General features: G+C 37.0%; 1 protein-coding gene across 3 annotated transcripts in view; it reads right to left on the reverse strand.

Annotated features, from left to right (window-relative positions):
- The window catches only part of Syt4 (Synaptotagmin 4), a 94,318-nt gene that overhangs the window by 19,981 nt on the left and 47,118 nt on the right, over positions 1-27,219 (reverse strand). The window contains exons 1-2 of one of the 3 annotated variants that reach the window (XM_087347948.1): positions 24,366-24,383; positions 18,000-18,321 (exon numbers count right to left, since the gene is read on the reverse strand). The exons of 1 other annotated variant lie outside the window; for it this stretch is intronic. In XM_087347948.1, coding sequence (XP_087204074.1) covers positions 18,000-18,039 — 40 coding nt within the window. In that variant the 5' untranslated portion in view covers positions 18,040-18,321; positions 24,366-24,383. Of the gene's footprint in view, positions 1-4,945; positions 5,045-17,999; positions 18,322-24,365; positions 24,384-27,219 lie in introns of those variants that run through there. One more of the 3 variants, XM_087347946.1, reaches the window with a different exon arrangement.

The raw sequence follows: 27,219 nt of genomic DNA on the forward strand, positions 1-27,219 counted from the left end.
GATAGGAGGCTGGGTCTAGACGCAGAGGCCAGAGGAAAAACCTCTGTCCAGTTGTCCAGCCAGTAGCTATTCACTATACTGACTGAGCTATCCCGGCTCAACCATACTAAACTACTCTTAAATAATAGTAGTAGTAGTAATAATAATAATAAGAATGGAAAAACAAAGATCTGGAGTACAGGTCGCCTAGGTACTCCAAGGGCTGAGGTTGGTTACGGCAACGAGGCGACTCAACGCAGGCCAACCATGGACACGCACAGCCAACAAGCCCAAGACTCACAAGAAAATCAACCAAGAAAAACAAGAGTGGCTTGGACAAGAGAAGAAATGAAGGAAGTAGTTTGGTGTCACATGTATTGTAAAATATTTTATAATACATGTGGCACTTGCTAAAAACAATATGGATCCCGGAAATAGCTGCTGCCCTATGTACCTTAGGGACAAGGTCTGTCTCGGGTACATGGAAGTACATACTCCATAAAGTGAATAGATGGGATATAATAATAATAATAATAATAATAACTAATCGCTTGCCCGGCTCGCAGCTCTGTACTTTCTCCTCACTGAAACTTTCGCCTCCAAACGTCCAAAAAACGAAACGTTATCATTAGCAGCCTAGAACGGTAATGTTCATATTGAAGAAGCCACTATTCAAAACAGTTCTTGTGTCATGGTCTCAGAATCATGGGTTAGTTGGCACTCAGCCTATCGTTTCGTATAAATAAATCGTAAAAGAGTGCTGTGCAATGCAACACGAAATAGACCCTCAAATGAGAAGGGAGGAGACACGAGACATTACTCTGTTTATGAGCTCACTGAAGCTTTGTCCACAAGAGCAAATAACTTCGGTTGTATCACACTTGATACTTTCTTCCTTATTACTAAGAAAATTGGAAAGATGTACTCCACTGGAGCAAACATTCAACTGACGATCGCCGCACAAATCGAATAAGCGTTTTACGTGCCCGTGCAATTTCCACGTTACAGACCATGCAAGACCCTAATTTTTGGCGCCCGGGATCAGAATGGTAGGGCGAATCAGTGAAAAACCCAGCAGGTCTGTGCGGCATCTTCTACCGTGGCCGCGGATAGGATAGTGATGCTCCACATGATACTGAAGAACATATTTTATTACTTACGTCACAGGCTAAGTAAAAAATGAAGAGGAGTTAACAGGCAAATTAAAATCACTGCGATTAAGAAGAACGTTATGCAACTGCTGTATCGTAAGGATTTAGTGAGAATTTCGTAAAAATAAGTTGTAAAGGTTACTGAGCAGTTACTCAGCACGGTATAATTGTAGTCACGTGTGCGTTGTAGTGATGCGAAACCACTTGTTAGGGAAGATTAAGTTAGGGCCCAAACACTAGAGGAACAGAAGCGATGCATCGCGATGACAGTGACAGGTGTAGTAATAACGTTGAATTAGAGAATTAACGTTTGAAAACTCCAGGTAATTGGGACATGGGAGGCGGAGGGAGACCTGGATATCGCGACGGAGAAACAAATGTAGACAGACATGGATACTGAGAAGGATCCACGATATAATGGACGAAGGCGTCCTTATCACCAGCAAACATCAGCATTGTCTCAAGTACGTGGTAACTGAACTGAAACTCAAACCATGCTCAGGTAGTAAGTTTATAATGATGTTGGATAGATCCTCAGGTTAGAAGCGCATAACTAGAAAATATGAGAGATATATGAAGTAGTAATGAGACAAACAACCATACAGTTTGTACATAATGTTATAAAATAAATCTTTTAATATATGAATATGTACAAATTAAAGCCATGTCGGGCTAATAAGATAGTTTCCTATGTCCGGCCCTATCTTCTGACATTAGATACATGCTACACCGGAGATAATTTAAATTTTAAGGATTCCTTGCTTGGGAATCCGTAGTTCGTAAAAAGTGTCTAACGAAGGCCGAACAACGGCGTGGCAGCGAAACGGTATTATAAATCGATCATGCCATTTAACATATGATGATCAGAAGTTAGATATAGGTGGTCAGGGTATTACAGTAACGAATATAAATACATGTAAACAATTATCAAGGTAGCAACAATTTAACAAAGAAACAGGTACACACAACGGTGAGTTTGTAAAACATGGCTGAATGAGATCTCACTGATAATTTAGTAACCGCCACCGAATTTCAAGCTTCAAGGTTACAGAAAAATCTCAATACAAACTTCGGAGTCCAGGCGATCTTAAAACAGCTCAGGACTCGCGTAGTAGCAACGGTACACTGATGGTTTAACTCCGCCCAGTAAGGGAGGGAATCCTTCAGTGGCCTTGAAACACGCCATTTTATGACGGATACAATACTGACTTTGTAAAACGTTATTAAGTACGCAGAAAGACATTTTAATCCAAAATGCAACGAGGCACAGACTGGAACTCACCGTAATAAAGGAAAAGATAACAGTGCTGAAATGTAACTTCGAATGTTCTGTTCTTTCATTAAGGGCAGTTCATGTTTCTGTAACAATGACATTTGTAGATCAGAGACGGGGTTGAAAGAAACTTCCATCAAAGTGGACGTCACTTGAGATTAAACAAATTTACGAAGCTGAAGTTATCCACCACTAGCGATGCATTGTACAAAACGAAGACATCCATGGAATGTTCCACGAATCGATCGATGAAGTTCGTGCACGAACGCAATAAGCGGGGGAAATAGAACCACTTCTCATATCTTTATTCTTCACCAGGGGTGATCAAATAAGCGATGGAGAAACATGTTACACTCAAGCACGAGTTCAGAAAAGCACACAGAATTTTAATGAGAAAACTTGGTCACGCGACTATGAAGTGGGACTCTTCTGTGAAGTTACTTTTACTTCTTTCCGAAAGAACACATTTTGAAACAAACTGTATCACGTTAGCTGAAGTGGCACTGAACGTGGACATCATATCGTGTTTCAAGGTACCCGGTTTGAAATTCGGCTGGGCATGGGTCGTTGTGACAGACGAATTTCGTTGTTTTATTAAGTCACTTATGGTTATTATTTTATCTCGTTCTGCGTTTCATAACAATGACAGCTGATATAGAATAATTAAACACATGAATTTAGGGTAATCTTTAGTTTACTTTATAAAACACAACTTTTCCGGAATTTTAACTCTATCTTTACCATTGCTACGCAGTTCACCGTTGTCAATTACTGGCGTTATAACGAGTATATAAATTAATCAGTCAGTAAATTACGTGAAATCTACGTGTGCGGGTTTAGACCTATTGGTCACTGTCACTGTTTAAATCCCATTTATTGTATGGTATTAGCTTTTTCTTTTGCAGGCAGAGGCCTTACAATGTCTCACCCAAAAAGTTCCACTAAACGTTTGAAACATTCATTGCTTGAAAATTAAATATAAACTGTAGAAGTTAGATGGCGTAATCCGTGGAAGCCGAAGAAAAAGGACAAGTCCAATAGTATTAGATTATAGGGGTAAAATTCGATCTAAGATTCTTTCATATATGTATGTAGCCGTCACAGTGGTGTATAAATTCCGAGAAGAAATCCATTAAATGAGATCAGAAATCGAAGAATAAAGGACATGTGACGGGAACATGTGAAGGATCTAATGGTTTTAATCTGTCAAAACACAAATGCCACCTCAGTAGACGTCACCTTATGTAATTTTTCTTTGAATTTGAGCTTTGTTTTTAGGTATTGTCTTGCACACTGTCACATATTCCCAGAAAATTTTGTAACAGATAAATATGACAAATTCTTAAAATTAATTTGAGGAGTATTTTTTGTTATAACTTGTCGTACTTGACACCGAAATGAAATCGACAGTGCACGATGCTAATAGATAGCGTGCACAGCAAAGCGGCCTTGCGTGCTAACTGATCATGGTAACCCGTGAGGGGCGTGTGTAAGGGGGGAGGGGTACATATAATACTCTACTGCATTGCGAATTTTCAGAGCGAGATAAAAGTAGCTTCACAACTTTCAGAACATGTAACAGAACTTTCCTCGCTTGCAAATGGAAAACTGTAATCTATTTTTTTAGACGGACATGATGTTTAGGTAAGTGTTTTGTTACTTTTAGTACAGTATGCCACCACCACTAGAGCTTCGGTACTACAAATAAAATGGCGATGGTTTTCTCTGGTTTCAAGAATAAAAGTCTGCCACACAAGTTCAAAAATTATTGCTGCAAATTTTCGTCTGATTTATTTGAGACAGTGTTTTATATTAGTCACACAAAGAAAAACAATAAGACTGATGCGAATGAGGAATAAGTGAATCTGACAAAAATTTGCTGTCCAAATCCTACCAGGGCAGTACAGCGCTGATTTCTCATTTAGATGTACAAGCATTTCTAACGATCGGTTGCTTGGTACGTTTACTGATCAAGGCGAAATAACTGAATGGCTTCCTCGGACACATGACCACCATCGGGATATTTTTGTGGGAATTTGTTAAGACGAAATGTCTTCTGGATTGTAAAGCCGCGAAGTCTTGTAAAAATTTACCAACGTTTCAGAGGTCCTCGCTGCCTCCATCAACAGGGCGATCATTTTAAAATGTGATAATTCTCACCCAAATAAAATCACCCAGCTTCGTTCGTACTTTAAAACCTTTCCATCCGGCTTGTGGTCTTGTACTGCCGGTTAAATTAAAATGGCATCTGAATTCAAAATTCGAGGTCAAAATTCTCAGCAACTGAAAGCGTAGTTAAATAAACCAAGAATAAACAAATACGATAGTAAGTTGACAGTTCTTTCTACGAATTACTGTAGCTAAACTAATGACGCGTTAGTTAATAATAACGTAATTTAATTATAGACCTATATGGGCTACTTAAATGAAATACTGTGAACAGAAGCAGACCCAAAAAAAGTGTCGAGGCACTTTGTGTTGAGAAGATTATGTTAATTAAACGAAGGAAAAAATGAGAAAAATAAACACACAGAAATCTCACCAGTCACAAGATGATCTGCACGTCCGAACTCTATTAGAAACGGATATGTATAGCGCGAGTCCATAGATCTCCACAAACAGCTTTGCCACGCAAGAAACAATATACGCGCAATACCTCAAAATATATTTCAACCTTGTATCACGTGGGTGGTGGAAGGGGGGTGGTACACTGCCGGTTGGATTGAGATGTAATTCAATTGGGCAGCAATCTCCTCGCTGGTAGAAGCCCTCAGTAGTGCGCCAGGCAATAACACGTCATCTTAATTGACTCAGCCCTACAGACTGCCCACAAATTCCGTTCATGCACTTTCCGAAATTAATTTACATGTCAGTGTTTGTTTACCAGCATCCACAATTGTTGTGAGACAGAGGCAAACGAAGTGTGAGCAGTGTTCACGAACTGAGAATCGCATTGGCAAGGCAGCGGTCGTCCCTTGCTTTAATAAAGACTTGAAACGAGGAGACAGAATGTAAACACTGCACTCTGTCCACGGTTCCGAACCTAAGCCAACAGGTTGATTCTCCTCGGACCAAAGTTAAAACAGGTTGCCAAGGAATGTCTCTCAATGTTTGACCAAAATGTAAAATTTCTAGTAACCTGGGCTAATATTGAATCAGCGTCTTCCATGTGTACGACATAATACCAGGTTATAGAACATTCTCACTTGGACATGTCTACTCACTCAACTGTAAATTGCCTCATGTTCTACTAGAAATTGCTATTAATATTGGACATTGAAAGGGTTAAATCAGATGGTGACGTTTAAGACATAACTAGGCCAATACTTCTGATATGTGTCACGCCACTGGAATGGTCTATAGATAAGGCACTTTTGGGTAATGCTGGGACCAATCTTCGGCCACGAAAAGCATCTTCTTGAATCCAGTTACAAATGCCAGTATAGAATCCTTGTGAAACGTAACACTTCTACGGATATCTGACGTCTTTAGATTACTTCTGAAAGGTGTACTTTTGTATAAAATTTGCACAAAATAAAATGTTTCGTTCATTAACCTCTTAAAATTCGTTCAGACATCGATGATTGTAGTAATTATAAAGGAATATCACTAACGAATCACACAAAATTCTATATATCAGTCCTCTCTCAAGATAAACGCCAGATGTACGTAAATTTATGTGGGTCATCACTGTGAATTTCGACGTAACAGATCAACTGCGGATCGGATACCGGGAAAAATGGATACATAATGGGACATTACATCAGATAAGCAAATTCCGATGACGTACTACAGTCTCAATGAAATCACAGAGTCACAAATCTAGTTAGGTTAATTAAAATGTGTTTAATCAAAATCTAACAAGTTCCGTAGGTTTACAGGTAGTTTAAACTTAAACATTTGTCAGATGATTTTCGTAAAACAAAATAGTATTAATCAACTTTGCTCAAGAAAGTTAAAAAAAGAAGACTTTCAATGTGACAAATCAACTTCTGGTCAATGGCTATGAAGTTAGTTCATTGGGCGAAGACATAAATATGGTAAATAAAATTACAGAAGCCCTATTAGACGGTAAAACGAAAATGGTCTTAAAGGTAAACACAGAAGAAACTGTGTGTTTTGTTTCGTTATCAGACTGTAACGATAGAATCATTATGTAAACGTAACTAAGAAACCCTTATGTAACAAAGATGGATTCACGAAGAAATTATGAGCAGATTGTAACCAGCGAAAGGAGTTCAGAATGTTGTCTTCCCCGTCTTATATCTACAAACATGTATGCGCGTGGAATTTGATAAATTGAGGGCGTTTCAGAACAGGGTACTGAGGAGAATATTTGGACGTAAGAGGAAAGAAGTGACAGGAGATTTGAAAAAAAATACATAATGAGCAACTTCACTATTTGTTCTCTTAGACATAAATTGTTAAAAGATCAAATGAAAGACGGTTAGAAGGGTGGAGCATGTAGGAAGCGCGAGAGAGATACATAATTTTGGTCGGAAAATCTGCAGTTAGAGGACCAGTTTGGCGTTGATGGAAGGATAATATTAAAATGTATCTTTCAGAAATAGTATAGGGGGAGTATTGACTGGATTAAAATGCCTCAGAACGAGAACCAATGATTGTCTCTTACGAACACAGAAATTAAACTTCGGCTTCCATTGAAGGAGACAATTTTATTGGCTATCTGAACAACTATTACCTTCTTACGGACTCTGCTGAATTAACTGACGAGGTTTGATTGTAGAAACTAATATTTGACTTCAAGATTTGGGGTGTCTAGTTCCATTTTCCAGAGAAGAACCGGGTATCATGAGACGTTCGTGGTCTTTGTCAGTAGTTTCATTTGACAACACCTTGAAATATGCCACGAATCCTCACTTTCTTTTCGCTTCTAATGTGCACTACGTACATGTAACTCTCATTCAAACTACAAATAACCTATTAAGTTTATACAGCGTCGTTAAATGAGCCACGAACCAAAACGAAATTGTCATGCGCTACATTAACCAACGGTGAGTCCACCCATTTCATGGACTCACACTGCTGCTATTTTGCTACGCTGCGAGTTCTAAGCTGTCTTTACTCGCCTGGTATTCGCTGTTTGTGTTGCAAACGTGTACAATTTTTATGTGGCCTTGGATCATGCGATTTTGTGACGGATATGTGTGTCAGTTCTCATTCTCCTGCGATTTATTCTGAGTGTGTTTTTCGCAGTTTTTACAGGAAATGCTAAACACGCTCAGTATATCCAATATAAATATCTCCATTTGTGGGATTAGAAAGTTCTGTGACTTGAATATCGCGAAGGGGAGAAAGGAATAGGAGAACTGACCGTTGCCAATTGGATTAATTCTGGGGGTTCAGAACTTTATTTTGTAAAAGAGGAAAAAATAATCAGTTACTTAACTGTATAAAGTCTAGCCCCACTCTAACAAAGGCATGAGGATGACGGATGTTGTTACTCTGCTATTGTTAGCTTCTGAATCAAAAATCTGTTAAAATGTTTTACGTAATTTAGGTGCAAGAAGTCTATACCGATAATGTCTGAAACATTTTGCAGAATTAATTTCGTGAATTCGGATATTAAGGTGCCGTATCTGTAATAAAACTTCCTAAAGTTTCCTCAGACCCATTCAAAATGTCATTATTGTGTTATGAACGTTAATTACAAATATATTTGTAATTAGAACATTTACTTTGGCTAAAAATTCGTGTTTCTCAACTGTATTTAAACTAATAATTACAATTTATTCAGCTCTTTAAACTTCATTACTTATTTAAAATCTGAAAAATATGCAACTCATACAGAGTAGAGTTTTATGAAAACGTAAAATAACATAGTGTCCAAGCGAAATATTTTGATCTGATAAATTTTGATGACCTAACAGATATTAATAATTAAATGTATGCACCTCTAGTGTCCCTTAAACGTGACTTAACTCCAGATAACACCAGCGATAATAATGTGTGAAAACCTTAACTCCATATCCAATACGTGTTTATGGCGTCGCACTTTAAAGATTAAACCACGGGAAGCTTCCTTTTTCCCTTCCCCTTTCCCCCCACCCTCCATTACCGATACATTAATTTAATGATGACGTTCCACAGATATACTCTCACAGAAAACGCGATAATTCCTTAAAAACGATGCAAGTTCAGTAGTTGGGAACTAATTTGATGGAACAGCACATTTATAGAGAAGCTTGTAGTCTCTCACCTTGCCACACTTTTCGGCATTTTATGCAGCTCCTAGGATTGATGCCGTGTTTACTACACCCGCCAATCGGCCTAATCCTGAAACTAATTCAACCCACAACATTCCAACCAATTTATTTAAGATTGAATTTTATTATTAACTCCACATTTACTTATATATCTTCCAAGTGGGCCCTTCTATTCGGGTTTTCGGCATATATGAATTTCCCATACATGCTACATGTCTCACTCACCTCATTATACTTGCTTTGAGCACTCTAAAAACTTTGTTGACAATTATAAAACTATGAAAATCCTCATTTAACTCATGTTACTTCATGTTTTTTAGGTCCAAATATTATAAAATCCTGTACCTTGTTTCTAAACAACATCGATTAATTCGTAAAAAGGCAAATAATTTTTTACATAGTCTGTAACAGTATTTATGTTTAGCTTACATACCACTTGTACAAATATTTTCTGTACCTTCTGTTTATATTGTGAAGATGGTAGCAGATCATAAAAGCACATTGTATTATCGCTGTGATGCGGCTAAATCTAGTCGTTGTTCCGTCCTTTACATGTGTAAACCTACGTCGTTATCCTGAATTAACTTTAGTCGTCATTTATGAGTAAAGACAATATAATCTTATGGTTATATTACAACAAAGTTGTGCTGTTTGAATAACTAACTGAGGTAGGGAAGTATTAAAGACAACTTTTCTAACTCTGGAGCAATTAAATGAAGAGGATTATATTAAACATTAATGGGAAACAAAGAATGAAATAAACTTTGGAGATCAAGGCCGAGATGAAAAGATGTTACTAAATGATCCAAGGATAATAATTTTCGATGACAGAGAGGACTGAATTTATTCAGCATATAGTTCAAGTCTGGACATTAATAGTAATTAAAAGTAGGTTACGTCATTTGCATATTTTATCGGAAATATAGGAATCAGTCTAAACTAATTTTTTACAGGAAAAATCATAATACCTAATGCAACATAATCTAATCAAACGTCTAACAGAAACAGGAGTTTATAGTTTCGCCGAAAATAAAGTAATTTAGACGTATTTCGGATGTTTTCGGTAAAGAATACAAGAAGTCTTATCATTATTAGTGTATTTCTGATATAGATCACAATTACATTAATAAAGAAATTAATTTCATATTAAAATCAAGGAATGCTGGCTACCATTCAGTTTAGATCATTTTGTCGTCCAGTCTGCAACTTAAAAATGTGAACATTATGATGTACAAAACAATATTTGAACCTGTGGTTTGACAGACAAAGTGCATCACATTTAGTCTGTCATGTTACGTCATGACCAGAGACTGGCATTATTTGAGAACAATGTACTAAGGCAGAAATCTCCACCTGATATAGAGGAAGAAAATTACACAATGAGGAATTTTGTAACTTTTACTACGCACCAAATAAACCCAATGTTATAGTAATCAAATCAAACAGAATGGGATGGATGGCCTTGCAAATACATACGATATTTTAGGCAAAAACCCAGAAAGTAAGAGACCACCTAGGACGTCAGGCCAATCCCATCTCAAAGACGTTTATGAGAATGTGGACTGGACTTAATCTAACTCAGGATAAAGTCAAGTGGCGGACCCATAAAAACGTAAATGAACTTTCAGGTTCTATAAAAGGCCGGGAATTACTTAACAACTTAGTGACGTTTGTTTATCAAGAAGTCTGTTCCATGGTCTTCGGTTAGCATCCCATATACAGCAGTCAAATGCTTCATAAAGTAGGCCAATCCGTGATGTACGACATGGAACGGTTACTTGCATAGCCCGTCTATGTAATACGGTACCGATTGTAAGTGACTGTGTGTTACTACTGATTGACCATATTCTTTGTAATGACCGCAAGATGGCAGACTGTTCTGTTTTAAAAGTGTTACTACCATTATACAGCTTTTAGAAGTGTTTTAATAGGATAGTGTGTAGGTACACAAGGTACAGAGCAGGCATGCAGAATACAAACACAGATAATGCTTGGTGCAATTCCAAGCAGATTCCAACATGAAGCCCTGCTGAAGGATTACAAATAAATAATAAATAAATTTCATAAAAATCTACTTTTTTTAACATATATGTTCTTAATATTGCTATATTTGGGCTAAATACAATTTCCAGTTCATATGGTGTTATCAGAATCATAATAATTAACCTCAAATACAGACGGTGGATTTTGGAAACTCAGAATATGAATGTTTTAGGGAAAATAAGCAAAAGTTTTTGATTATTTCTGTTTCGGGCAGAACACAGAAATTACCGTATTTCGATTTGAAATTTTTTCCAGCAAACATATTATTATCATTGTTCCAATAAATCAGCGCAAAACCAATTAAAGAAAATTATTAGTGATGACCTGCTCTAAGAATTAAAAATCCAAATCCACCAAAACATAAGTAAACATAATTGTACCAAATTACAATTCTGTAAAACAAGTTCCGAAATGCACGCTTAGCGTTACGTTCGTCGAAATTAAAATTTTCACCTTCGCGACAGTTAATCCAGGCAATTTGTCCTAACTACTGTCATTTATGTTTTTACGTCTACGCCTCGGTCTGTCTGTCTGTCTGTCTTTATGTAGATCTAAATAGCGGGCAATTACACGGTTTGCTTTGCAACCTCATAACTCGCTTCAAATTCAACCCATTCTCCCGTTCGTCAAGTTCTTGGCAATAAACAATGGGAAGCCACTCCGTAGCAATCATAATGGCTTCACGTTATATTAAAGGCCTTCACGCAAACAGGTTAATTCATCCTGAGCGCTCATTATCAATTTATCATCGTTATTGTCACAAATTAGATATTGTCTTCTATCCATCAACCGAGAAAACTTTTATGGGTTCAGGCGAAACACTCCTAATTAGAAATGTTACAACAACATGAATATAGGAGACAATGGAATGTCACTGCCTTCATGATTCAGCAACTAATGTCAATGGAGGCCTGTACATCCCAAATATATTCACGAAGACCTGAATTACAACTGCAGGTTTATTAAACTGTAGCATTCCCGTTTCGTCATATTCTATTCTATTAGTTATTAATTCCATCTACATAAAAGCTTTTGTAACTTATCACTTCATTAAAACATGTTTCGACATTTACAATGTCATCTTCAGGACATTTCTGTGCACTCACCTACAGAATGCCCTATGTTCTATTATTTCTTCTGTAAACTGTATTTAAATCAGTTGAAATAGATATATTATATTATTTTCTTGTACATGTGTACTGTATTATGTTATCAATTATTATCCTATATTTTGTATATTATAATATTAAATTCAATTCATTTATATATATATAATTATATATAGAATGATTTTATGTCAGACGTATAAATTTTAGTTGTGAGTTGTACATCCGGAAACAATTATATAAGTTAAAAAATATTGGTCATCAAATCTTTGCTCTTGAAGTTCTTCCCTTTTAATTCCGAAATTTGATAAACAAAGCACCTGGTGATCATAAGTAACAGCAGTACACTCACTGCACGGTTATGCGTCAAATTGCCTACCGCATTATTACTGAAACTTTGTTCACAAGCAAAACATCAGATGTGCACCAGATGGCGCTAGTCAAAGTCACCCCTCTGCACGAACTTCTGTGGACAGGACTGCCTGTGTCGATAACTCTGTCTACCCTCACCAGTCTTCATCCGCAGATCCGATTGGCCTCAGACCTTTCCAAACCGCCATCACACACACACGTGGGAAGACAGAACTGTTAGATGGTGACTGTGAAGAGCGACATCTGGTACACTTCTGAAGCTCTTTTTTTGTACGACGTGTCAGTGATAATAGTATGCTCTACCACTCTGGTTAAATGAATTAATTTCCTTGTTGCCACTGATGAGGACCTCTTGAGGTTGAAACGCCTATGGCACTAGAGTCTTTTTTATAGTGTTAATAGTTTGCTTGCTTATTTTATATTCTAATACACTACACGGTATGCAAAGTTTTAAGATTCTGCAGTAGGTAATTTTATGTACAGTCGTGCAATGTGTTCACGGTTACTATCTACTTATTCTCACTAAGCGCTTTGCCCGTCAAATTGCAGCATGTAAGATGGGACCTAACTTGAAAATTATGGACTTCAGAAGCATGTTTTGAACCTATATCGTTTTTGGATGTACAATTCGCCAATAAATTTTGTACGTCTTTTGTAAAATCACCCTCCTTTTTGTTCGCATACATTATTTTTGCACGAGAACTACTTTTTATGTGTAGCATTTAGACCGCTAATGTTACGCTCGATTGCGTGCTTAAAAACGCGGTGAAATATTAAAATGTAACTGCATTCGGTCATTATTATTTATCCTTGTATTATAAAGTGTTATAAGTTTAAAATTATCGGGACAGAGAAGTATCGAGTTCTCTAAAATGAACACTAATCTCTTGTCTAATCTGTGGTTTCTTCTGAGGTACTTACATTGAAATATGTTCATTACTTGTGAAATTAGTACGGTATAGTCCCACCGCGATTCATGGTTTTACCATCAGCCCACAGACAGGCTAACCTGTCTCAGATTTTTCGTGGTTTTCACACAATTTTGTAGGAAAATTCCGGTTTACTACCTTAAAATAGGCCACGATCGCTTCCTTTCAAACTTTTCCAATTCGTTGGATCATCCTATCATTCTAAGCTATAAAGTCTGAGCTACTTATAGCGTCTTTAAATAAATACACTTTACGATGTTTCATATTTAAATTAAATTTTACGCTCAAATTTTGATGAATAACTTCTACCTTTCAAGGAACTCTATTGTCACACACTAGCTACTACATATTATACCAATAGCTACCAATTTTAGGAATGTTAAGGATGATGTGTTTTGAAACATTTGCTTTTGACAATAAGAATGGTGAGCTTATTGTAACAATTAGGCCCACTTAATTATTTCACGTTTGTGAAATTATGTGCAAAAAATTAATGCTTCAGTATAAGGAAATGCACATTGCAATATACAAAGATTTACCGTCTTCGATTGATCTTCTTGATCAATATCGTAAAACTAAGAGACTTATAGGTGGTTAAAAACTTTCCAGAAGAACGCGCTACCTCTTGAGGGTCACGGTATCAAATTCCAGGTCACAATGTAAGTTTTTACCGACGTCAAAATCTCATACGGTTCATTTAGCATCTCTATCAAATGATAATTTAATTAGATCTACACTTCGCGTGATGCTCTTACTGCTACTTTACATTACAGATCAACAAAATAATCTTAATCCTAATAAAATTATATTTAGGTACTATACGTGAAGTGAACGTAGTGCCAGCCCAGTCTCCGATGTTCGCAAGGCCGCCTGTATGTACCACTAATAAACAACTGGACATGATTTGGTTGAGTAGCATGGCGTTCTTATTAAGTTTCATGTAATTCTTTTTATTGTTTAAGTTATTAGAGGAAACAAACACATATGAATACATGGAACCAAGACTAGATATTATTAGCATTTCATAACATAATAATGAAGGCAGATAACAATATTTTTATATTATTTCCATACGCATGAGTATGGCATTAAAACATTAAGGTGACCAAAATAAAGAGGATAAGATGGGCGAGGCATATAGCACACATGCGATACGAGAAATGAGTGTAAGTCTGAAAAACTTTAGGAAGAAACCTATTTTGGATATTTACGCGGAGATGGAATATTGACATAACAGATCTTAAAGAAATGGAATATGGGGATGTGGGCTGGACTTATTTGACTCAGAATACGTTCATTAATAAACTCTTGTGAACACGCTAATGAACCTTCGGGTTCTATAAAAGGCGATGCATTTTTAGATTAGTTGAAGGACTGTATTTTTTTAATCAGGGAAAATTTACATTAAACAGCAAAAACATTACTGGAATAATGAATTGAAATAAATCATATATTTAAGGAAAGTCATTAATAAAGGTAACAATTATACATTTATAATTTACAGTTGTCTTTCTGAATGAATGGTGCATTTGAAATAAAAAGTGACGCCAGAAGTTCTTCCTTGAACTTGTTATCGCATGATTACGACGAGGTAAGTAACAGATTAGTCACTCCTTCCCAGTTTCCCACAGTCTTAGATGAATCATTTGCTTTCACGACCGAACACATTCGAGAAAGTCAGATCAATTAACAAGCGAAACGAGCAACAAACTTGTTCCATTCAGGGTTCTTTGTCGAAGCTCCCAGGACGCAATTTTAGAACCACTTCTGAAAGTTAATTACGACCGTCAAGTTACTGTTCCAATCTGTCACACATTGCGCCCTTAATCTGGCGGCTCACCTTCACGGTGGACAAGGACATGTAATACGTTGGTCACACAAACCTTCCCACGGGCGACCTCCTTTAATTTCATGTTTACGAGTGCACATATTCCAGAGGGCGTAATCAGTGGACATCTGCACGAGAGATACAAAGAAAAGCTGTAATAAAATGTCTTTTACTGTAGCGTGTTATAATGCATAATATTTGTGAAGGAAGCAGCCCTATAGCTTGAATGCCTTAATTTTAGTTACGCGATTCTGAGCCTCCTTATAAATACATCTAAGAAAAGAACACAGATAGATTGAACGTGGTTAAAAACACGATGGGGGAGCTCGAACCTTATGGGGATGAAGCAACAGAAGGCTGCAGAAATTGCATAATGGGGAACGTCTTAACCTAGGTCGACAAAATAAAGGAGATGAGCATGACATGCAGCATGCATGACAACAATAAATTATTTTCAGTTTTAATCGGGAAACCAGAAAGAAATAAACTGAAAACTTTCGCACAGATGCAAAGATAATATTAAAAGGGGTCTTCAAGAACTGAAGTGCAAGGGTGTTATAATGCTGTAGTGTATGTGCTTGTATGCCGCTGCTAATGTGTTCAATTACGTGGCGATGGAATGGGATTCGAAGTCCATCGCCTGTCAGTATGTGTTCTCTTATTTTATTGGCTGTCACAATCTCCTGTTATCTCGTGAGAGGGTAAAAATCCTTTTCGGAACACTTCCTACCCGATAGCTGACCCTATCCCCTATGTTTTCAGAAGTGGATGTTAGGTTAGGTTAGGTTAGGTCGACAAAGAAGATAACACCCAGCTCTCTACACTCAACAGATGGCACCGCAACATCTTTTACCATGATTCAGATACATAAAATGCCGGAGACGTTTTATCCACACGGTGTCGACGGGTTTTGCCACATTTAGGAAAACTTCTCCGGCTAGCTTCATGTCGTGAATGTTCCTGTTGACGTTTACGAAGACGGACCAGCTGCAGCGTCATGCAAGTTCTAGATTAGTACCCGAACTGCACGTCACGTAGCAGAACTAGGGTCAGGGATGAATGGTTTAGCTGTTTGTATTTAGCGTAGGTTTTCGACATTTTATCATAATAAATTCCGAGCGATACGTAACTTTTGTTAATGTAATTTAATTTAGAATATAAAATTCCCATGTGACATCCGGTTTAGGTTTTATAGCCTTAACTAGACCTGATGCGCCACTGAAACTACATGCCTGAAACTTTGTGTGGAAACAAGTCATAACCCAACCTACAAATTCTGCGTAAACATTGTTTATATACATATAATGTTACAAATATAGCGACGATACTAATATTTTAATGTATGTGTGTCAAGTTTTATGTATTACTGGACATCATGTATCAACAAATACAACAGCAATGCATAATTGTTTATTCACAGCATACTTGCTACTCCCACCATAAAAATTTAACATTTGAAAGGCCGTAAATAAAGTACATTGTTCTAAGAAAATTTTAATTAATTCGTCTTGTTATGAACACTTACAAGAGATTACAAATAAAACTGTATTACATTATTACACGACTAAATTAATAAATGCAACTTTCAAGTTAAAAGGAACTACGTGTTTCTCGCGCACTGGACCATCTTCCAGGCTCTAAATACATGTAATCTGAAAGCAGGGTGTTTTCATAGCACCTGTGTTAAAAATTACAAACACGTTGGTATTAGAAGACAGTCATCTTCAGACTCACCGCCATGAAAGCTTCAAATTATTAAAATAGATTACTGCTTTCTAATTGTAGCGGCATAAGTGTTGCGTGGTGTGTATGATGTCAGTGAAGGTCGAATTTTCTCGTGATTATTAAGACCTTTCAACTTGCGGCTGCGTAGAAACTTCCATTACAGTGAGAAATTAAATGTTTTTTATTTTAATTTAGTGTGTTGGTAGTACTTATGTAGCTTCTTTAATTATTACACGTCTGCATTTTTCTTATTATTTGTTCCATGTACGTACGTCATTTTTATTATGTTGGTATTTCTAATACTTTTTCGAACAGCGTCACTACTTTTGGGTTTCTATTCCACTCGCTAAATTCAATGGCAATTATTATATTTCCAGACAGACTACAACATCCACAGACGCTAAAGTAAACCAACATAACACATTAACAACTTACACATAGAAGCACAGGAAACCCACAAACCATCAACCGAGTTTAATCTAATACGTACTGCTAGCGTTTATAGTTCCCTTCATTCGGATGCACCAAACATTGTTCTCACGGACTACTGAAGCTGCTGTATCCATTGAATTAATCTAGCCTCTTTAAATGATAATTCTATGCTAACAACAGAGACTTTGAAAACAACCCAATGGTTTAGTCCCCAGTGAAGATTTAATTAAATCTTCAGCTTACTCGTGTAACAATATAACTCTCCAGTGGCCTTATTTGGAGGCAACATAACCTAAGAAATTAATGCATCACTTTTAAAGAAACCAATATCCAAGCAAGCAAACAAACAAAGGAAATCAAACCATATTTTCCCTTTATTCTTGAAGCAGTCCATCAGACTTCTGAAGATGATTCTAAACTCTGTCCATATTCAGATTATGTTAGTTGACTCCGTACACGGGACGTAATATATTTGCAATGGTCACATAAAGGGACAGTCTATAAAGTAAAGTAAAGCTGTCCCACTACATGCCATGTAGGCGCTTGGGGGGAGTGGAAGTATAGCTCCTACCATTTCTTGACCTCGGCACTAGATGGGGGTGAGTGGTCAGCATCACGCCCTGGTCGTGCTTTACCCCCGGGAAAGGACCCCGGTACCCATTGTAGAGGAGGCTGGGTGGACCCCAGAGCCGGTCTGGATGCGGCGTCTAGAGGAAAAATCCTCTGCCCCCATCGGGGATCGAACCCCGGTGGCCCAGTCCGTAGCTAGTCACTATACTGACTGAGCTATCCCGGCTCAAGGGACAGTCTATACAGGTATAAAGCACCAGTCTCATAATATATTAAAGAAAGTTTTATATGAAACTGTTCAATATTCCCCCTCTGAGATTCAAATTTCTTTGTGCTTATGTAAACAAATAGAATTTTACTTTACCTGCAAAATGCGAAACGCTTGCAAGAACTTCCAACACCATGGCAGCACCTGATATTTTAGTTCCAGTATAAAATCACGCTAGATCTTGATGCACACTCTATTCACATATCTTTAGATCCTGGAATTTCAACCATTCTGCTCGTAATATTACTTAAAAGTTCAGACACCGATATGTCGGGTTGTCATCAGTAGAAGCACTATTCTTTTAGAAGTCACGTTCAAACTTAGGGCAGAAGAAATTACACTAGTTTCTGTTTATATTTGCAGACGAGATTTTCCCACAGATTTCGAATCACTTATCAGAGTCTACACTCCTGGCTTCCTAGCGTAATAAAAACTTCAATTAATTAAATTCTTTGTGAATTAAGGTTTTGACGGCGGCTAGTATGAAGATACGATGTAGATGTCTTTTGGGATGCTGCACTGTGTAGTCCTGTAGAAGTTTACCGATGTTTCACAGCTGTTCCTGCCTCCAACATCAGGGCTATGAGTGTGTGCATCACCCCGACTGATGTAGGAAATAACAAATCTGAAACTTAGGCAAACGTTTACCAGATTGCATGTCGTACAATCCCGAAGACAGCCATTTTCAATACTGTTGTTTGTTTCTATAATTTTTTGACCCAGCGATCGGGAAAAGTGTCGGCTGAAATTAAATTACAAAGTTACTGGTCACACCTTGCGAGATTAAATAAATATCACCATTCAAAGTGTGCTAAAAAAATTCAATGCACGGGGGCAGATTGCAGGCCAGAAACAGAATCGTCATCATCTTGAACGAATGAACTCAATACCGAGCAGACAGACAATCAGAGCAATCTGGGAGAAGGTGGCGGACGAATAGTAAACATTGCTATATGATCGTAACAACCTACCTTGAAGACGATATAATCGTGTTCCTAATGAGAAAAGAATGAAGAGATGTGGGAGTAATGCTCCACGTTCTTATGACTCGGATTTAGAGGCTAAAGAATAAATACGGAGATTGGCAAGTTTGTTATGTATTTAAATGCCGTCAATAACTCCAATTTAAATTCGTAGTACCGGGACAGAACCTCATAATTCCGCACCGACTGTCATTTCAGAAACAACACAAACGCTTACCAGGAACGTTGCAGGCTTTTCACGTTTTCAGTTTGTCTTTGAAAGTATGTCGCGCGATTGTATAAAGTGTAAATACAGATCTGTATTCAAATATTTACAAAATTTAAATGAGTCACTGACATATATTAAAGTCCAACGGCGTTGTCTCTTCCTCTGTTAAACAATAACGTGTTTAAAGCCTACTGAGGCACAGAGGAGAAAAAAATGTGTCACTGGCAATCTGGAACGACTGACAACGACGCCACTGCCTCTCCGCCGCCCCCCAGCGTATGTAGATCAATCTGTGGGGAAGCCACTGATTGTTCCTACGTGTACACAATTTAAATCCCGCAGGTACATAAAATAAAACATCGCAAGTAACAAAATTTGATAAAAACTGAAAAAAGCAGATACTTTAACCTGAGGTTGGCAAGGGATTGTTGAGATCTGAGGTTCTTATGGCGGTGAAAATTTTGATTATGGGCTTCAGAGTTGTGATTCAGCGCAGTCCTGTAAGAAGTTACCAGCGTTTCAGAAGAACATATCACCACTTCCATCACTTCCACTTTTGTTCTGATGATGATGGCGATACATTCCTTCACAACGCCGATAACAACCTACAAGATAACGCGAATTCACGACTCAGAAGACCACAATCGAAAATTAAATGCTGTATTCCAGATCGCATTTCGGATGCATACCAGTGCATGTTTAATTAATCCATCCGTGAAAATTAAGATACAGTAATAATATGTCCCCTTCCCTCCCACCCTTCACATTTATATTATAAAATATCTCTCAGAATGCTGCAGAAATGAGCAGCTGATACCGTTCCATGAAAAAACATAAACCTAGTCTGTACTCTTGCTCTCCATAATCATTTTTTTTATTTTCCTTTGAATGCTTCATAATCCAAGCAGTTAATACAGCGTCATTAAGAAACAATATCAAACTAAATATCACTCGCTATTGTGCATAATAATTTCGACGTTATATACAGACGCTTCACGAACAGATGTAACGCCATCGCTAAATGAACAATGAATTAGCAAAGAGCAGTATATTTTGCTACGGTCTAAGGGGTGAGCTGTTCAATCGCTCGTCCCTGTCTTCGTTAAAAATTGTATGTAGAAAGGAAATGAACACTAAAAATTACGACCAAGTCTTAATCCAATTATCGATTGGGGCGAGCGGTATAAACCAGTGCGACCAACCTTACGACAAGATACAATAAATTCATATATATCAAAAAATATAACACAAATAATCTGAGCAGAAAAATTGCTAACAGAGATAATAAATCCTAGTAGCAAAGACCTTCTTGAGAAGATGATAATCACTTTTCCGAAGCCCACAACTACTTCCTATAATGAGCCAAATAAATACAGTTCAAATCCTCCTATTTATAAAAGATTTTTTAATATTATCCTTTCAGAGACAACCAGGTTTCAAAACGGGTTGCTTCCTGTCAGGTTTCCCGACGACGTCTAAATGATTTTTTCAACTTTCCCATGTTTGTTAGATGGGCAGCCTCTTTCAGCCTGTTGAGTATGCTTTAAGCAACACAGGTTTTAATGCCGTTAAAGCAATATAACGCATTTCTTTCAAATAATATAAGGAAAAGCTTTAAATAAACACAGACAGTGCTAAAACCTTTATTATTTTCCTCTTCTTAATTTTATCATTCTAATAATAATTAAAATGGCTACCATTAAATTAAGAATTTTTGTCTTCCGGCTGTATTTACAACCGTAAAAGTGAATATTATTATTTTACTGGCGCAAGGTCTAGAGAAACACACAGTGGAAGCGTACACTGGTCGCCATTTCCCTCCGATATTATAATCCGAAAAAATACAAACCTTATGTTGTAACACACGTTTACTATGTAAATTACTCGGTCCAAACCTCGACTTAACAATGAAGCTGTTTATAATTGCGGCGGGTTTAATAATAAACAGCAGAAATGAATAAACTTGTACTGAGATTTTCGTGATTTTGCTTAGTATTTTAACTAGAATACCGATTTCGTATCTTAAAAAAAGGCCTCAACAGCTTCTTCTTAAATTATTCAAAATTCACTTGTTAACAATAAACCCGTCATTTATCGGCTTTGGCTCTCAGAGGGTTGTTTCTCCACGGATTATATTATCATTATATAAACATGTCGTGAAATAAATTGAAGATGTAAACCTTACAGAAATAAAGACATGAAAAATGCCTTGGTCTTTACCATGAATAAAGGATAGAAATGTGCTGAAAAATATGTCAAATGTAAAAATAAACTTTCAGCTGTTTCACATAAACTGCGATTTTGGACTTTTGATTCCGATATTACCATTCTTGTGAAATTTATCTCGAACGTATTCATTAAACCTTCTCTTTTTCATAAGAACGTCACTTGAATGCAGCTGAATTAGAAGTTGCGCCGTGCTGATGCGGCAACTTCTCCGACACTATTGCTGTGCGTGCGGTCTGGAATCTACATACGGCGGTGTCTCTGTTAGTCTTATGAGTTAAAACGCTGTGTGTACTTGTGGGTAGATACGGACGTCTCCATCTTCAGTATTCAAGAAAGAAATATTTCTTCGAATCATTTATATATGCCTGCTAGTACACATGGCGTTACAACCCAAAAGATTAACATCGACATCTCCATCTCTTACATACTTATAATGTATCTGAACAGTAATACGGCCTGAGAAAAATAGAATAATTTCCTATTCCTATAAACGTGGGGGTTGTGTAAGTTAGTGATTTATATTAGTTAAAATTTCTCTAGAAGAGTGTTTTATTCGACGGCGACAGTAACATACGAAGAAATTAGGAGCAGATTCAATTAGTGGAAATTTTTAATTAACCAGGGTGAAAGTAACAGTGTGCTTGAGAAAATTACATAATTAGAAGCTTCATAATTTTTACACTTCACAGTAATTAAATCAAAGAGGATGAGTCGAGGAGTGGGTGGCAGCAAGACTAGAGAGAAAAATAAATGCCCAGAAAACTACGAAAGAAAAAGAAAACAGTACAGACATAGATTTAAATGGGAGATTAATATTAATAAGAATTTTTAATAAGGCAGATGAAAGGATGTGAACTGGATTCATCTGACTCGTTGTGAATACGGCAATGAATTTATGGGTTTAATAAAATGTATGCAATATCTTGACTAGGTGGTCAAGCGATTAGCAACTTCTCAAGAAGGACTCTGCTCTATTCACGTAGTTATCATTAGCTAAGATACATATTAATTAAAGTACCTGTAATCATATGTTATTATTCAAACAGGTATAGGACTATAGCACAATAACACTAACATATCCGTCGTTAGGTATTAAAAAAAAGAAATGGGAAAACTGCTTATTACCAAACGGCGGTATATTTCGGACTGCAACGTGCAGGGTCCTAAGACGTCAGCGGGATTTAGACTCGTGGGGAAGGCGCGCGGGTCTGAATATTTTTACAATATTTATGCTTTTCATGCACTAATTGAGCTTAATTAAACATGCTCAGGGGTTTGTAAACTTTCAATCTGCCTGCCTGTCAGTTTCATCTCGAAACCTTTTTCGATCAAAACCGATTGTCGGTAATATTTAATTTCGGCACTATATGATCTCTATCTGACACAAAGCTCAACTATTGCTTTTTAAAACTTCTCCAAAACTATCCCGGTGACTTTACCCTAGGAAAATTCCGCCGAGTCTCCTGTAAAGAAGGTAGCTTAATGGGTTCCAATCACTTTAATAGACGTACATATCCAAGCTCAGTTGATACAACGGCATTAAATACGTGACGAACCTCGATTTTTAGTATCTGGCGGTATCGCTCATGAATAATTCTGCACTAAATTATCTCATCAATCTCATGTACTGTACAGGCGAAGTAATATGCCACAGAAGTACACCATGAAACCGCTTAGTGATAGATCAATCCGAATCGCAATTTCGTAACACATGTAGGACTTGAGGTTTTCACGGCATCGGGTCTCAAGATGGATGTCTTTTGACCAGACTACACGGCGCAACAACCCTGAAGATAGCGGTCTTCTTTAACACATTTTTATTTTTAACAGTACTGATAGAAGATCAAGAAAAGATGAAAAATTTTGCAAAGAAGAAAAGACTGCACTAAAACTTTGACACAGTGATGTTGATGTGGACCAATGGTTCCCTAACTGTGTTCCGCTGTGCGAACTGGACCGAGATGTTCTGCTAATAAAATCAATTGATGGCAGTATTTTTCCAACTCCGAAAAAGTAAAATTAATTAAGAGTTCTCGATGTTGTTCTGGGTTTTGAAGCCCTTTAGACTCGCCTATAGATTCATCTACCGGCCAGTCTACAAAACCCAGGAGATAATCATCATTCTCGCCGCCGTGCAAACATCAAATATCACACAGAATATTTTCTCGCAATCTCCTCTACGTTCGAAACAATAGTCTCTTGCTACGTTTATACAGAAACAAAGTGGAGAAATTAAATTAAAGCATTGCCTCAAATGCAGCCTGCATTGAGTTGTCAAATATCGCACCCAGCAACAGGCGTCTTTTTGGGATCATCAAGCACATCCAACATATTACATTTAGTAAGCAAGATAATGCTATGACTTTTTACTTATCTTCTTTTATCTGGTGTGTCTTGATAATTCTTAAAGTTTGAACATTTTTTGCAAAAACATGTCTCCTTGAAGACACTTTCTCGATGAGTGAAAGTGCTTGAATATTTACATGACCGAGTATTTAATTTTGTTCTATTTTCACTTATTTTTATCGTTTACAATTTTTTGAATTTATCTTAACGTCTTGTACTGACTCTGTAATTTATGTAAGTTATGGGGACCACTGATGTAGACTGTTTTACACCATTGTATTAATCATAGAGCGAAAGTGGACGAGTTTTACATACAATAGGCCTCTCGTGAATGCATACTCGACACTGAATTGCAATTTTAGAATGTGTTGTAAATGTATACCATGAAAGTGTTCAGACAACTACAATTATGCTCTAAAGACTGATAACACAGTTATAGGTGCCGCATTTGAATCTCATTCCTGAAGTAGGACTTAAAACAAGCTACAAATCACGTAACACAACTTAACATGCCAGGAAATAGGCCTACCTACTAATAGCAAATTATAAAAACAGCCATTTACGAACTCCTTAAGCAATTGTAAAATTATCCTACACTCACTAATAGAAACAAACAACAGTTAACATATTTTCCCGCTACTTTTACAAAGTTATAAAAACTTTTCCACTTGAAATGTGTTTGTGCATCTCACTAACCGAAACGTCAGTAATCACGATTACTTATTGCAGTACCGACGTCCGCTCTCCGCCAGAGTCAGACTTCAACTACCACGACCCGTTCAATACAGGTGAGGGTGTTCACACCGCGGTACATGCGCACTGGGGCTCCTAAATATTACGTAATGTCAACATTAGAGAGAAGATGGAAACTTAAACGTTCCTTAATTCAGTTAAATTAATAATACCTCGTGACTCTGACTTTTTTCTAATGATGGTTTCAATCCCACGTCTCTGAAAATATGAGTTTCTCGTGGTATTTAACGGATTGTCAGGACAAATTTTGTGACAATACATTGGCTAGATAAAAGTTCCTACAAAGTTCCTGAATCCATTATAAATTTTAAATTATTCCTTCGAAAATTTATTTAATATTACGAAGCATATTTTTGTTTTTTTGAAATAGAATTTTATCACGAAATACTATATTATATTATGGGACATGGAGCACGCATGACAGTTACAGTCCTCGACTTTCGGACATTATAAACTGACATCCTTAAATCGACTGTCAGACGTGGTTCTCGGTCTTTGAAAAGACAAATAACATATATTTTAAGACGATCAAACTCCGACCATTACAATATCGGTAAATATTTTCTTCTTCAGTATGACAGTTCAGTCCTTAGTAGAATATATCTGTCAATACACAGATTTCCAACCGGATGGACGATCGAGTTTTAACTCATGGGCAACGATTTTATCTCTTGTCACGGCATCCGTTCAGCTCTGAGGTAGGCACAAGGCTTCCAACCCAATAAAAATAGGGAACCATTTTCCTGGATAAACGCTGCCGTTTATAAAGCTGGCCATTCTCTTTCGTGTAGTGTAGAAGTTATTAATACGTAGAACTTTACCTCCAGTCACACATAAGTCTTAATGGTGTGGTATCGAAGTACAAAAACTTCACATTCTTATATATTTTAGCTTTATCTCCATTTAACACGCATTCCATATTGTGCTTGTCTTCAAAGTGGCGTCAGCTGCAATTAGTTTTTAACATACAAAAAATAATTTTTCAGACGCATTTGTTCCTCCCATCTATTCGTTAAAATAACTGTGGTCAAAAAAATGTTCTTCTACAAGTATTGGTTTCCGAGGTATACGAAAAATCTCTACTAGTTACAGAACAACAGATATCATTTTCTTCGGGATTCAAACCCAGGCTCTGACATCTGTCCATGTAATCTCCCGGCTAAAACAAATAACTCTCGTCATGGTGCCGTTTTTTTATCGTGCTTAATTTCACTGTCTCTTGAATATTGTTGACAGGGGAGTAAGAAAGGGATGAAGTCTTAAATTGTGTTTGTTAAGACACTTAAGACTTCAAGTCAAACAACACAGATGACAGATTTATTAAACATAATTTTTACACACTTCGCAGCTGCTACATAAAAGCACTTGAAGACTAAATAGGATTGTTAAGTGATAACGTAGACCTACTTACAACTCACAGAGCGAGAGACCAGATTATAAATGCATACAGAGTAATACAATACAACGTTCTAAAGATCCCGGTGTTGTGGGTTTATAACGGGCATAAAAATGTGCCAGAGAATTTCCGGGTTGTCGAATCGGTATTCTGCTGGAGTGCCGGAAGCAAATACTATCGTTTATTGCGTGTATATTCAGTGTCTGTATGTGCTGAGTAATTATTTGTGTGCTGTGACCCCTTTTACATTAGACATTTCAGTGTCTTACAGTGTGGGTCACAGCTTACTGGTTCATAAAGTCAATTCGTAATTATTACTAAACTAACAAACAGTAAATATATAGCACATTATATATGCGGAGGGTTTCAAATATGACAGTTTCAGAGCTGCAATAACCACCCTCACTAGGACTCAAACCCACATCCCTTTTTCTTAGTCTTGACCTAACATTTGGTTTCTGGTCTCAAGGCATGAAACGCTTGAGGCATATTTGTGTAACCCGTCTCGAGCTATAAGCGAACATAAACACATACATTGGATACACACCCACATTTTCGGTTTTATATATGATTGACGCAGCTGAAACTAACACCAGAATTACAGCAGCTGCGATATAATTTATTAGAAGAATATTTAAATACATTTGAATAAACAATAAAATAAACTGACACATATCTGTATATGCCAATACATATTTTGAAACATAAAACCAACTGGGTTTACGTTGACATACTACAAAGAGACACAATTCCCAACCTATTAGCAAATACAAACAATTTTTATTATAGAACTGAAAAGAACAATTAAAATTACTTTTAGAAAACTGGAGCCGAACTGGCCACTAATACCTTGACTGTTTTATGATAATGATGACTAAATGTATTCAATGTTATCAAAACAATAAGAATGAGATGTCTCTTACATATAGCACGCACAGTAATAATGAGAAATACGTATAGAATATTAATCGCAAAATCCTAAATTGACAGAACTAGATGGGAGTATATTAATACAATTGATTTTAAAGAAGTAGGATGTGAGAATTTTTGCTGGATTCGTTTCATGTAAGATACAGTCCAATGGAAGGTTCTTGTGAAGATGGGTTGTTGCGCCGTATAGTCTGTGATAAATTGAGTCAATCATCGCCCTGATGATGGAGGCAGCAAAGACCTCTGAAACGTCGGTAAACTTCTACCAGACTACACGGCGAAACAACCCAGAAGACAGCCATCTTCAGACTCACAACCGTGAAAACTAAAAATCATACATGGTAATGATCTCCTCATTTCCATTAAAGATGGATTTTTTAATCAACTGAGCGACTATTGTTTCTCAAGAACTTTCCTTCATGCGCTTAGATGTAATTACAGCACTAGTGTAATGTTTGGAGTTTTTGATTT

Source organism: Zootermopsis nevadensis, unplaced genomic scaffold (genome assembly GCF_977971745.1).
Source record: "Zootermopsis nevadensis isolate Lab colony 2312 unplaced genomic scaffold, Znev_1.0 Znev_ptg000012l, whole genome shotgun sequence".
NCBI classification, from domain to species: domain Eukaryota; kingdom Metazoa; phylum Arthropoda; class Insecta; order Blattodea; family Termopsidae; genus Zootermopsis; species Zootermopsis nevadensis.